The sequence below is a fragment of the Cephus cinctus genome, unplaced genomic scaffold (genome assembly GCF_000341935.2).
Source record: "Cephus cinctus unplaced genomic scaffold, Ccin1 Ccin1_scaffold0690, whole genome shotgun sequence".
In the NCBI taxonomy this organism is placed as follows: Eukaryota; Metazoa; Arthropoda; class Insecta; order Hymenoptera; family Cephidae; genus Cephus; species Cephus cinctus.
The window spans coordinates 240534-253950 of record NW_014333313.1 but is presented as its reverse complement, the minus strand read 5'-3'; the positions used below and the strand labels follow the sequence as shown (position 1 = coordinate 253950).

The following is a 13417-nucleotide window of genomic DNA, read 5'->3' as shown; positions in this document are numbered from 1 at the left end:
GGGGGGTGACTCTGAGATTTAGACAGAGACAGTCGCACAGATGGCGTTGCTGTCGTTGATATGTGAGAGAGAAAGAAAGAGAAAGGAGGGCGAAAGAGAATTGAATTTTCCTTTAATGTAAAAAAAAGACCCTGGCAAAATTTCCACAGTGAATCTCGACGTTAGGGCGAATAGCAGGTAGACGCTTGGGTGCTTCACGTAAAAATGGGTGAAACCAAAAACCAGTTGCATCAAGGGAGAATCCAGCCGCTGGTGGAAATCGAAACCCGGTAGAAACGACTGTTTACCCCGAGGACGTTAAAATCGAGGGTGGCTAGATCGAAGAAGCTTAAGGCTCTTAAAGGGTAGTACGCATCGACGTATTCGACATATCAGAAACGTCTTGAGAAACAAAAAAAAAATCATACCATGAAAACTAAACCCTATAGCTAGGCTATACAGAAATCTCGATTTTCATCCCTCGAATCCCTGTTCGAAAGTAGGGGTAAACAAAAAGGAAAAAAAAAAGAAAAGCCAATATTTGGGGGGAGGTTAGGACCCCGGGTGGATGATTTCAATCTCTTCTATTTAATTCTTTTATAATTGACAAAGTACAACCCGAGCCAAGATCTGCCAGGGATTCTTAATCAAGATTTCGAAATTGTACACGAGCGCGGTAAAAAAATTGTTGTTTATACGAAAAAAAAAAAATTAATTTAAATCACACCTTCGTCAATCTCGGTAAACGTGTAAAAATCGAAAAAAAAAAATCTGAACCCAACCTCTACGGATCCATAAAATTGCATGAATTTTTTCAGTGATCCTACTATTCGAGTACCTAACCTAACTGAGCCACGTACGAATATCATAAAAACAACTGTTGGACAGATATAAGTTCTAAAGAAGAAAAGTGAACGCGTCATCCATAGCCACAGCAGGTACGAACCTCCGAAGGGTAGTTTCACCCTTGCCAGAAGAACGTCTGCTCTCGTAAAACGTTAACGGCACGAGCGTTAGTTGTCAGCCAACAAAGCTGTTTCGCTGGCCTAAGGCGTATCACGTATGAAAAGTTCTGTATATACGTTATATACATATATACACTCCATAGCCCGACATAACCAACATATAAAAAAGCGTTTACACACAGCGCGTGCATCTAACGTAATTTACGCGTGGTAGATAGAGGATTCAAGAAAAAAAAAAGAAATTCTTCATCCAACCTAACGCGATCGTATTTTTACGTAATTTGTCAAATTTTCAATCTTTTACCTTATCCTCGGTCAATCGGCGGATCCTGAGTAATTGTCCGTTCGATTTAAGCGCGGTGACGTCACGCCGCATGAATTTCACGCGAAATCCTAGTCGAAGCCAAAACCGCGTGTCCCAAGCAGATAACGTAAATCTAACTGTCGTTCGTCATCGGAATACCAGCTGTTTACAAGCGTCAACAGAATGTCAGTGTATCGATAGCAAAACATTGCCAATTTCAAATAGTATTCGAGCAAAGGGAAATATCCATTTCCCCAGGCAAGTTTCGCCGTGTTAACCGTACAGTCAGAATCCACCAAAACGTGTTTGTACTTGACGTTCCGCGTTAAGCCGGTGGTACGCTGTTCGTCAAATGCCAGTCGTTTGTTTTATCCGATACAATTCTAATTGTTATTTGCGTCAACCGTCAGGATACGTCTGATGATCATTCAGATACAGTATATGTGTATATATATATATATATATATTCTTTACGACGTACCTAACCTACCGACAACTGGACGTACCTGTATCGCGTATAGAATGTCGAGGTAGCGTTATAATACTTTTATCGAATTTTCATACATCATCCAGAAAGAGTGAGAGAGAGTCTCTAACACTCTCTCTGGCTTTCTTTCGCGCTTTTCACTCAATCACCCTTCTCTCCGGGGGTTCCGAACCTCTCTCACTCTCGTACTCTTGTTCACTCCCGGGCTCTGATGGATAAGAGCTTAAAAGAGCGCCACTCCGCCTGGTCGGAAATTGTTTGCCGTGACGTCAGAGCTTCGGCTGCAGGTACCGTTGGCCCTGCGATGCGCGCGCACCTCCGGTCGACGCGACAAAATACGAAATCCTTTACTTTGCTCGTGGCAGATTGACTCGTAGGAGAAATTACGAAAACGGGTCCCAGTGTGTGTAACGTAATTACGAGTGCACCAGAGACCCACGTTAGCGTAGGCGGAAAATAATTTTTACACGTATCCTTAAAAATATATTTACCTCTGACGTTGTGTTTCGTGCGATAGACGCAAGGTGGCAGCACCGGATACGATAATATGGCGGATTTAAAGGAAACAAACTGAAACATCAGAATCACTTATAGAATGATAGCGGAAGTAAAGTACGTGATGTCAACTGATTCCATAAACTAGATTGAAAGTGCAAATAGCAATGTAACGAGGTACGACGTATGTTTATCGATAGCAAGCACGGGTATCATAACGTATGATAACAAGAACGCAAACAAGACCAACCGATCGTATGCACGAATTTGAGCAAAGTTGGTAGCAGTGCACAGGTACAAATGCAAATTCCGGTATCGTAGAAGAGAATCGGGCGGAAGGTCCAAATAGTAAATATTTATGTACAACGAGGAAATGAGTGGCGGGCATGTGCCCGTGATTCAGGAATCATCGAAACGTTAAGATTTTCTTAGATTTAGCCCTCGTTTTCCAGAATTCGATTCCTCGTTCGATTTAACGCTCGTAAGGGGATATAAAAAAACATGGCTCCTGCCCGTCTACGTGTTAGGAATATTTTCACGTCTTGACGATATTGCATCGCTTCCATCCTGCCGATGGTATCAGTATACAATGACGTGTGTGTATATATATTATACGTATATAAAATATATACCGAAGAGGGTAAGATATGTGGGCAGTCCAAAGGAAAAGTATTTCTGGAAAGATTCCTAAGGTATGTATAATGTATATATAAGTCTAGGGATCTGCGTAGGGTAGTGGAATAAAGAAAGTGCAGTATATGCAGGTCGGCTCCTTCGACAGAAGAGAATAGCTACTATGCCAGTGCATACAAATAGATGCAACGTAGCAATGCACGTATCGATGCACAAGAAGAGCTTTCCGAGTGAAGGGGTATTAAAAAAAAAAAAAAAAAATAAGAAAGCAAAGTATAACACGACACAAAGGAGAAAGACTCACTGGAGTACGTGTAACAGAGAGGATGATGCTACGTCTTTTGGTATTCTTTGGAAAATAAAAGCAGGATCGAAGAAACATGGCATCCACCTCTAACCTGACATACGTATTACTCCTTGCACTATGTTAGATAACCTATACGTATTTTATTCAATTCGAGATCTGGACTTTCTAGGAATACATTATATTACACTAGTATACTCATACGTTTTACCGTATGTTTTCCATGTTTGAGCATCTGGTAAAATGCTTGACAATAAAAAAGTAATTATTTGTTCTGCATGATGAATTTAATATAATTAGGTAATAAAAATTCCTCGGTTATCGAAGACGATGAACTTTTTTCTCTCTCTTTCACTATCTCCGCGCGAGTCTTATATTCTTGTCTCCTTGTCGCATGTATAACCAAGAAATTTTTCAATTCCAATGGTGTCAGCTACCGCCACGACATTTTCTCCTGTCACTTTACTTCATTTCTCTTTTCCTTTAGCTTTATTTATTTTGTACGTTCGCCACGTGCCTTGTAGTTACATAGGTACAGGAGCACAGGTAGATGTTAAGACAGGGGTGGCAGGAGATATGGAGCTGGCTGGTACATCGTGCTATTTGGTACGGATGCTTGTCAGACGTCATGGGAGGAACGACATTAGGAAGCAACCGGGTAGCTTGACTCGTCTTCTCTACCCGGAGGAATATATTCGGCAGGAAACCGCAGGTCTCTAAGGTATTCCGGTTAAAAGCCCTGAAACATTCCCAAAATTTGATTGAGTCAATGAAGTTTGGGACACTACGTGCCATGCGTGTTAATTGCAGTTGACAAAAAAAAAACATTCAATCTACCCTTGTAACAGTAATGAAAAACAAAAAGATCACAATACACTCGGTAAAGAAAAAAATAAATAAATGTTCTCCCAGCGTCATTTGGCAAACAGCACCAGAATGGGTTAAAGTACAATTCGACTATGATATAAAGCTACAAACCGTACTATTTACAGTGCCTACCCACGTTAATACAGTATATATACCGTAGTATCAAATATTTTGGCCAAAGAATGAAAGCGGCTGACTGAAACGAGGTTATGGAGGGTCATTCCAGCCAGAGAGCCTGAACGCCGTGTGATATAACTAGGATACTGTTGCTCGCAAGTACCTACTAGAGTACTTTATTCGTACTATGCTTTTCCGCCGTAACTAGGAGGCTGCTAACCAACCAGTGCATATACGAAGGGCGATGGTATCGCACCCACGAGACAGGCAGCCCTGGCCGTTTTGGTTAAAATATTAAAGCCGCATACCAGCGGGTTGCGCCTCGACGAAGAGGACCGTCGGGAATCCGACAACCGCGACTTGCATCTCATCCGCATACACGTTAACGTTCCATGGTCCATCCATTGCGACACCCTCGAACTGACGTTACGATTATGTCGAAGGTTGTTGGTAAATTTAGTTAACTTCGTTCAGCCGCTACCGGTAGAGGAGCACGCAGAAATCGATACCGCTCATCGCTAGAGGGTAGTTGGCGTCCGAGATAGGGTGAAGTTTGAAATTAGGTAAATCAGTGTGACGTCATTAGGCTAGGGTAGGTAATCCATTCTCTTAGACTCCTTGCCCTTCCCAAAATCCCTCCAGCCTCGTACGAGCTCGCATATGATTATCGATGAATACCGGCGCACCAAGGAAACTCCAAAGCTGTCCATGTTAATTCCAATATCGATCCACCCTTGTACCGGGAGGCTGGGGGTGGTATCATCATTGCACGTCAAGAAATTACTATCCCCTTTATCCATTCGGCAACTGGCTCAGTCAACTGATCAGTGTTTAGCGTATAAATCCGAGCTGAAATTTTCCTCAGGATTCAACGGCCTCCTTTCGTCCCTTAAACTTTATCAACTAGTCGCTATAACGCCGTACGTTAATTGGAACGGTTGGTTCCAACCGCGGCCGACGAGTTTCAGCCATTACTGCGTACATACGTCTGTACGTACTTCTTGGAGTCCTGTATAAATTGTAACCTACATATATTAATATATATATGTGTGTATGTATAGGTATAACGTAAAAGGTTCGTTCCATACGGTACTCACAGATAACGGTGAGATGGGCGTTGGCACGAATTGGCTTGGCCCGCAAATAGGGCCCAACTTGGCACTGATATTCTCCATCGTCGGTCAGAGAGGCATCCGTGATTCTCAATTTATAGACACCGGAATTCTGGTCGCCGACCAATCTGAATCTGGGATGGCCGACGATCTCACCGTCTGCAATGGGACAATAGGACGTTAGCATTGTTCTGCTGATACCAGTGGAGCTGCGCGTGGACGGTGGGAAAGGTGTTTGTTATTATATAGATATTACAAGAAGTTGTGTACTAACTTGGCTGTATGACGTAGGCAAAGCCATCTTTGACCCACTGAACGATCCCCATACGATTATTGACTTCGCAGTCTATCACCACTTTGCCGCCTTCCAGAACCGAATTGTTCGTCGGCCTGACTCTGAAGGACTGCTCGCCGTCGGCTGTAACATAAAACAAGATATGCAGGTATTAATTACTGTTCTAACGTTAATTGACATTGTATCGGCTCGTCGTACGATTAAATCGGATAACCTCATTTTACGGACATCGAACCGTGCAGTTTTGCAAGCAATTATTTCTCTATTATTGCTCACCGCGTTGAACCCCCCTGTCAGTTTTATTATTCTATAACGCCGATGAGCTTGTAGCGTGTTTATGGATATTATCGTATAATAATAATAATCTTCAGGTTTATCACTGTCAGTAGCCATTAACGTAGTCTGCTTTTAATTGGAGCCTGCAATTATTAATATTGTTCAAGTCATTGCAGGTATACAGCGATAGCCGAGATACGTTACGCTATATGTGTATACTGCAAACATATAACGTATTAAACTGTAGATAAGACGACGGTCTACGGCCGGTGAGTTCCTGTGAAAATATTTTCCTTAGAATTGTTCAGCACCGCGAGTAGCAATTGTAAGCGCGCCATTTGCCAGAAGGTTCAGAGCAGGTCGTTTAAATGTCGCTTGGAAAGAATGTGGAAGAACTTGAAGTCTCTTTGACGATGGCTACGACGTCTAACGGTCGCTATTAATGGCTCCGTCCCGTTTCCAGGACATATCTGTCTGTCTCTCTCTCTCTCGCTCTCTCTGCCAAGAGGCGGAGTAATAAGCGGTTCTCTGTTTTTGTCTTTTTTTATTCCTGGAACAACCCATCGGACAAGGACAGAGAAGAGGGATCGATGAGAAAAACATTTTTATAGCTTTTTTCGAAAATTCAAATGTCTCTCGGTCGATGGACTCGGTTGTAGATGGCGCTGAGGTAGCGAAATGTCTTTGGCACGGATAGTACAAATTTCGCACGTTTATATCGCCATGTAATTCCCTTACGGGGACCCTTGTATTTTCCCGTACGATCTTTGACGTTCTTCCCCTAAACATTTACACCCTTAAACTAACCTAGAAATTCGTGCTTAAATCCTAACTTTACGATACTCTAGCGTCTCGAGCATGGACCATTTATCGGATAGACAGGCGTTTTATAAATTTTATGGGTAAGGACTTTCATCTGCTTATTTCCACCTTTATTCGGAACACTCTTCGGCTTTAAGTATTATTGTGATCAATATGCTCCTCCCGATGGTGGTTGTAAAATTTATTCTGTGCGTTGGTGAGTTTTTTTTTGTAAGAATATTTATATTATCCTGACGGGAGGAGAGGGGGAGGTCAGATTCACTTTTGTTAACAAGAGAGAAAAGAAGTATATCTATAGAGATACTATTTTAAATATTTAAGGCGAAAATTCCTTTAACAATTTTCACCCTTGTCTCGTGTAATGAGTGTCTCTGTATGTACAACCTACCAGTCTGGTATATAACTTGGTTATGTACAGATAACAGTGCCGAGGTATGGTAACTCGTGTAATTAGGAACAAATTAAAGCGTCCCGTATTCGTAAAATCGTGTAGATTTTCGCTGACATTCTAAAGTCACGTACTACGCGAGGATTCGCGTATGTAAAGGGACATATCAACATAACCTCTTATACGGCGGTAGGGCGATTAAGCTCTGCTCACGTCCCAAAGAAACACGGGATTAAACCAAGCTGTCACCAAAAGTCCCTAGGATAAGTTGTCGTGACGTCTGACACGGGTGTCACGTATATACGTCATTTGGGTGACCTTTCGCCCACTTGGACATCTTTCCGTATGGGATTAAAGCGTATTCTCGACTGTTGGAGCTGAAAACCGTGAATTCTAGAGTGACTTGGGTTATCGAGTCGTGGCAGGTTTAAATTAACTCGATTAATTCAATCGATCGTTCCACAACACAAATGAGGTTAAGAAACAAGAGGACGGTTTGAAAAATAAATGAAAGGCAATCAGCGATGTTTTTAGAATCGACGTCGTTGGACGACGCGCAGGCAGACGTACTCCCGTGACATTGGCAATGTCGAATGGCTTAGCACGTTCTTGTCACGCCCGTTGGATCGACGAGGACCGCCCGACGGATTTTCAATGGAAGAGAAATTGCTACTCGGCTGTAAAACGGTCCGTAAAGGACGCCCCGGTATTTCATGCTGACAAAGGGAAGGTCCTGTGAAATTCCCGCATTTGCATTGCATATCGTACAGCTCGTATGGTGCATCCTCCGCTGATGGGAAACTATCTAGATAGCAAACTATAGGTAAATAGATATGTCTACTTTGTAGAGGGTCTTTTAGCTAGAAACGCTTGAAGAAAGTTACGTAGTAGACGTCAAGCTACGTTTCCACGAAGTCCATGATACTTTTACAGAGCAGAAATTGATGATATCGGAGAACAAAGTCACGTGGGAGTCTGGCAAGGTGAAAATGTGAAGGAATAAAGTGGTTAAAGATATGTTGTATATGAAAAATTCAATTATCAAGATTGTTCGTTAGGAAGGTATTTTTGTACAGCTGCTAGGTGGCCAGAAGTAGCTGATAGATACGTATAGTTTGCAGTTGGAATGTTGATATCAGTTTAAACGAATGAAATTGGTGGGAAGAGTATGATTACGTAATAATAAAAACAGTACGAAAGGGAATCGCACGATACTTTTTGCCGCTCGGAAGTCTTGCCGCTGTATTTCAATTGGTATAAGGTAATTTTATTTATAAAGGAGAGTCCACGGTATTTCTAATTAAGGGTGTTGAAATAGCGCAGTTGCGTAAAGCATTAAAAAAAGGACGCCATGCCGTAAGAGTGAATACGCATCCGGTTTATCAATGGTAAGCAGTTCGTGTCTCTCGGATAGCTGGAATAATGAGGCCTAAGGGTACTATAACCTAAGCTAGACAACCAACCGACGAGACAACCAGACTAACAAATAATCGGACGTTGCCAACCGGTCTCACAGCTTCTTACTCCCATGCTGTCTTTGATAATTTACAATTATGATAATTGCACGAATGTATTACCTGGTAAAGGCTGGATCCTTCCGAGTCGAGTTAAAGTAATTAGAGTATTATTTTTCTTTGCAACCCGCGCCGTGTTTATTTCCCGGGTAAAAGTTGCTTTTCCATCTCGTAATGAACTTGCCAAGCTTTTTCCGTTAAATATTTACGTATCACCGAGTAAATGCTTGAGCTTTATATACAAACTAAGTGTATCTTGGGCATCGATCAAAAGAGAAAGTAAAATAAGGAAAAGACGTAATTCATTGGTACGTTACATTTTTGGTTGTCGTATAGACCACTGGGTGAGCACTGTCTTTTATCCGAATACAAAGTATTTACAAATTCGTCATGGCATTCAACCACGCACCACGAACAATAGACTAAAAACTTCGTGAACGAACACTCCCACGATTTTCGATTAACTTTTATTATAACGCGTAAAGACTTCTGCCGCGAAGAGAGCCTTCGGTCCCGTAACCGAGCGAGCGCCGCCATTTTAAACCCAGTCGCCAGCGCTTCGCCGTTGTCTGTGGCCTGCGGAGAGGCCGGGAACTTTGAAAGCACTAACGACGCATATGATAAAATTACAAATACAAAAGACGATAAAGAAAATCCAAGAGAATGAAAAGTACTCTCACTCTGCAATTTTATACCCGAAAGTTAGTGGCGGCAAATTTGAATCGACGTGCAAAGGCTGTTAAATGATCTAGATGGCGCCTTTCGCAGTCGAGTCGCAACACGACGGCAACATTGACAGTCAAGTGATCACTACGTACTTGGATTAGAGGAGCGAGGCAGCGTCTCTTTGAAATCTGATAATTCAAAGTCAGAGGCCTCTTGCCACGCTTGGTCGGTCGCAACTAGAAGAGTATCTTTTATTTTTCTCCCTTTTACCGAGAGGCAACAACTCGCAAGACTGGTTTTCATTCATTCATCGAGATGCCGTAGTTACGTGCGAGTCTGCAGTATGCATTAACTTTGATCGTCCCGAGTATTACATTACGTATTATACCAACTTACTACACAGAGCCTATAGACTGTATCGCCAAGTACCAAGAATTAATGACATAATAAGCATCCTCTTGAAATCTTCTAATACACATAAATTTAACCCAACGAATATTATGCTTTGTAATACAGATAATCACGAAGCAGTAAATATTGAAAGCCTTGAAAAGACACTGGAGAGGAACGACACTACTAAATACGACTGAGCGGAATTGAAGACATTGGCCGGAAACACTAAAAGGAAAGAGGATTCAGGAAATGACTCGAGTGACCATCCCTCATTTGTTGGAGACTCATCAACTTTTCCAGAACGGTTTTCTACTCGTTATGCTCCATTAGGAAATTGCTCTGAGGAGGGGTCCAACGAGTTGACGTAGAGCACCGAGTGCCTCCTTGGTGTAATATCTCGACAGGGCAGAGACAAGCACAATGCTTTGCCGCCCTCGCGAAGGAAGGAGGCGCAACGGTTAAAATACGTAGGAGCGACGCGGCACACTTTGCTTGGTAATTAGTGTATTCTCTAAGAGGCCAGAGTCATTAAGTCTTGAGGGAGCGAAAGGCAGTATTCGAGTTTGAATAGTTCTGGCAAAGTCTTAGAGGAACAAGACTACCCGGTCGAATACCGAAGACAGAGCCAAAGTTAAGGTCATATTCATTGTTCGTTCGCGGTCGTTAGCCACTGCGGGTTCGCCTTAATGCCAGAAGGCATTCATCAGGCGCGCAGAATCCTATAACATTATATGTATAACCAATAGGTAAAACCGTCCCTACCCTACACCGAGAAGACGTAGAGAAGCGTACTACCCCGGGACTGTCTTTCGCCTATAACTTCGAACAACACACAGCAGATGTCGCCCGTTATTCAACCGGACGAAAAGAAACCGGCTGATTACAAAATAAAAAGTGACTGCAATAAATTTTCCAGATCCCCGACACGTGACATTATAAAAAATGAAATTTTATCTGCGAATCGATCTCCTTTAATTAATAATCAATCGATCCCATCCGCTGCTCGGTCGACTAACGAAGGTAGTTGAACTCGCAGGACGTCAGCGCGTGCGACGGTCTGTCTGATTTATTTTTCTCATTGAATGTACAAGTGCGTACGGGCTGCACGCGCTTCGCGCAGGACTACAGAGCCCTGCAGGCTGTAAATATACGTAGATCGTGTTGTAGATTGGCATACGCAGGTAAGCCTCGTCGTGGCCAGTGGGCAGTTAAGTGCCGTGAAACGTGGCTAACATATCGTTAGATACGCTTACAGCCGTGTAACGAGATTTCTAGAACGAGGGGACTACCGTGTACGGTGAACTCGTAAGGAGATGACACCCCGATAGAAAATTAATCTCGTGAGTCGGCCATGCGACGTCTGGACCATATTAATATAATCTCTTAAATAACACTGAGCTTTCCCGTAGGACTTTGAGCCAGACAGGAAGCATGTCGAGCATTATGAAAATTACATAAAACGATCAGAGGGCCTCTCTCTCTTTCTTTCTTATTAAATTATGCTTCTACATTAGCGACATTGAGTAGCCTGCAAAATGAGGGTAGCACTTGAAGGGATCCCGGGGCGGGGGGGCGGTGGTTTTCCTGTCGCGAGGACTTCCAGGCATTATTACTCGGTAATTTATTTTATCGGGCTGACAGGATAAATCGGGATGAGGAGCGGCGGCGGCGGCGGCGGCGGCGTCTCCAGGAGTCAGGACCCAAAGTCCACGGGAAGTTTAAGCGCTGACTTCGGGGTTAGCATCCCCTATGGCACCGACCCCATCCGGAGCGTCGATTGTTCTTCGCCCAATGTCATTTCACCGGGGAGGAAACTTTGTAAAAGAGCGAAAGACAATTTTACAAAAATATATTCTCCCCGAGCCACTTGCAGGCGACTTCGGACACGTTGAGATTAACCAGCAGTAAATACGATTACGAGTGAGCCTGGTATCTGCTACTGGTCAATACAATCTGCCGGATTGGAACTTCTTAACGGAACCTGTGTATATTATTGGGTATATAATAACGACAACAGCAATAATAATAATAACGTTAATTACAAAGACGAGGTTAAACTTGAAAAGGAAGTCTCATTGTTGGCAATTCTCTCGGCTGATCGTTTATGGGTTTTCGTCATAGGCTGCGTGCGCAATTACCTGTATATAATTTATGTGCGAAAGTACGTTTCCGATAATTCAAGTCGTTACCTGTGTACCTGCCTTTATCGTACACGTGATACGCGCAAATGAGAATAATTATAACCCCACAGCCGACTACTATGGGATCGTAACGAACTGTATATTATTTATAGACAGATTAATGTTTTTCAAAGTTGATCATTATTATGGATTGTTTTACGTATTTTTGGAAAATTATCCCTATGAAAAATTTACCCTGGGTAACGATTAGTTCCAACCCTTATCCGATAGGTGGCGCTAATGTCTCTCTTTTCTCTCTCCTCTATAGCACATTTTCGTGGTAGCCAACAGCCCGTTCGAGCGTTACCTCCATTGAAGCAACACTTTGCGCTTTCTTGTTTTCTTCTCTTGCTTCTCTTTTTATTTCACTCCCATCAGAACGACCCTGACCGGTTTCCACGAGGAACGCGGTGAAAATAGTTACGAGGCAAATGCAATTTTCATTGATCGACCAGCGGAGTCCTTGGCTGTGGAGTATGAATGATACCTTTTTTTGCTATGCTTTTAGAGAGAATTCGTATTTCCCGCCACTTTATCGGCTAGTATTTATTTACACGAAGAAAAAAAAAACAGCCGAATACGCGGGTAGAGGAATCGTCGAAGTATCACGTATGAAAAAAAAAAAAAAAAAAAAAAAAAAAAAAAATTAGAGAAAACCTTGAAAAATAGGTATAAAGACGAGGCCACATGTATTTTGTAGGAATTTTGTATGTATTTGTATTTTGCATGAATTGTATTTTGTGTATCCGTTAGAAAAATTGAAAAATAAAAATATCTATGGACGCGTGACAGCCATTGGCTTGTTTACCGAATAACAAGTCGACAGGAAAGCCCACGCGAGGGCATCATCCCCCGTGGTGCATTTGAGTTTGGTAATCATTTCTTTTATAAGGCTTTCTTCGTTCCTCTCGTACCCAAGGGAGAAAGTGGCCCGGAAATCGAATTGGTGGTAGTACAACGTGTGCCATTAAATAAACCAGCCACGTAGACAAGTTTTCCAACGAATCCATAAAGGTGATATATATATTGGATACGGAATAACAATCTCACGAGTCGACAGCATGAAAAAGTAGGAAAAGTTAAATACAATTGTCCGGCGAAATCGCCTCGAGAAATATTCCGTATAAAGGGCTAAGAACTGCAGTCAATCGTAAAACGTGTACGTAACCTATAAAAAGGTGGAGGGGAATATGCAGAAATAAACAAAGAAATTCAGCACCCATCAGGGCTGCTACGTTTACTATGGCGATATGGAAATTTTACTGTCTTCTCGATTCGCCTTCAAAGTCGCGTCCAACTTCAGGGCGCACGTGAAACTCGATGGGATCCAGCCCAGCGCTTCGGTCTGAAGTTGGCGTCGTCGCTACGTGAACGCGGGGACGATTCCCTCCCGATCCGAAAGCAAGCGAGCAATCGAGTGCGTGGAAAACCGATAAGACGAATTAAAAATAAACAAAAGCCATAATCACACCGTGCCAAGACAGTACCAAGTGGATTATCAAGTATATGCGGGCGCGAAGAAGAAATATCATAAAGAGACAAGCATAGGTAAACCTAACCTATAAATCCTAAGTGTCTCTGGGTTTGATTCGGTGTAAAAAAAAAAAAAAAAAAAAAAAA

At 42.5% G+C, this 13417-nt stretch overlaps 1 protein-coding gene across 11 annotated transcripts in view; it reads right to left on the bottom strand.

The window, feature by feature from the left end:
• The window catches only part of LOC107269785 (nephrin), a 131712-nt gene that overhangs the window by 29907 nt on the left and 88388 nt on the right, over positions 1-13417 (bottom strand). For 10 of the 11 annotated variants that reach the window (XM_025087254.1, XM_025087253.1, XM_015744027.2 and 7 more), the window contains exons 2-3: positions 5538-5681; positions 5249-5422 (exon numbers count right to left, since the gene is read on the bottom strand). In XM_025087254.1, coding sequence (XP_024943022.1) covers positions 5249-5422; positions 5538-5681 — 318 coding nt within the window. Of the gene's footprint in view, positions 1-5248; positions 5423-5537; positions 5682-8621; positions 8866-13417 lie in introns of those variants that run through there. The other variant, XM_025087259.1, reaches the window with a different exon arrangement.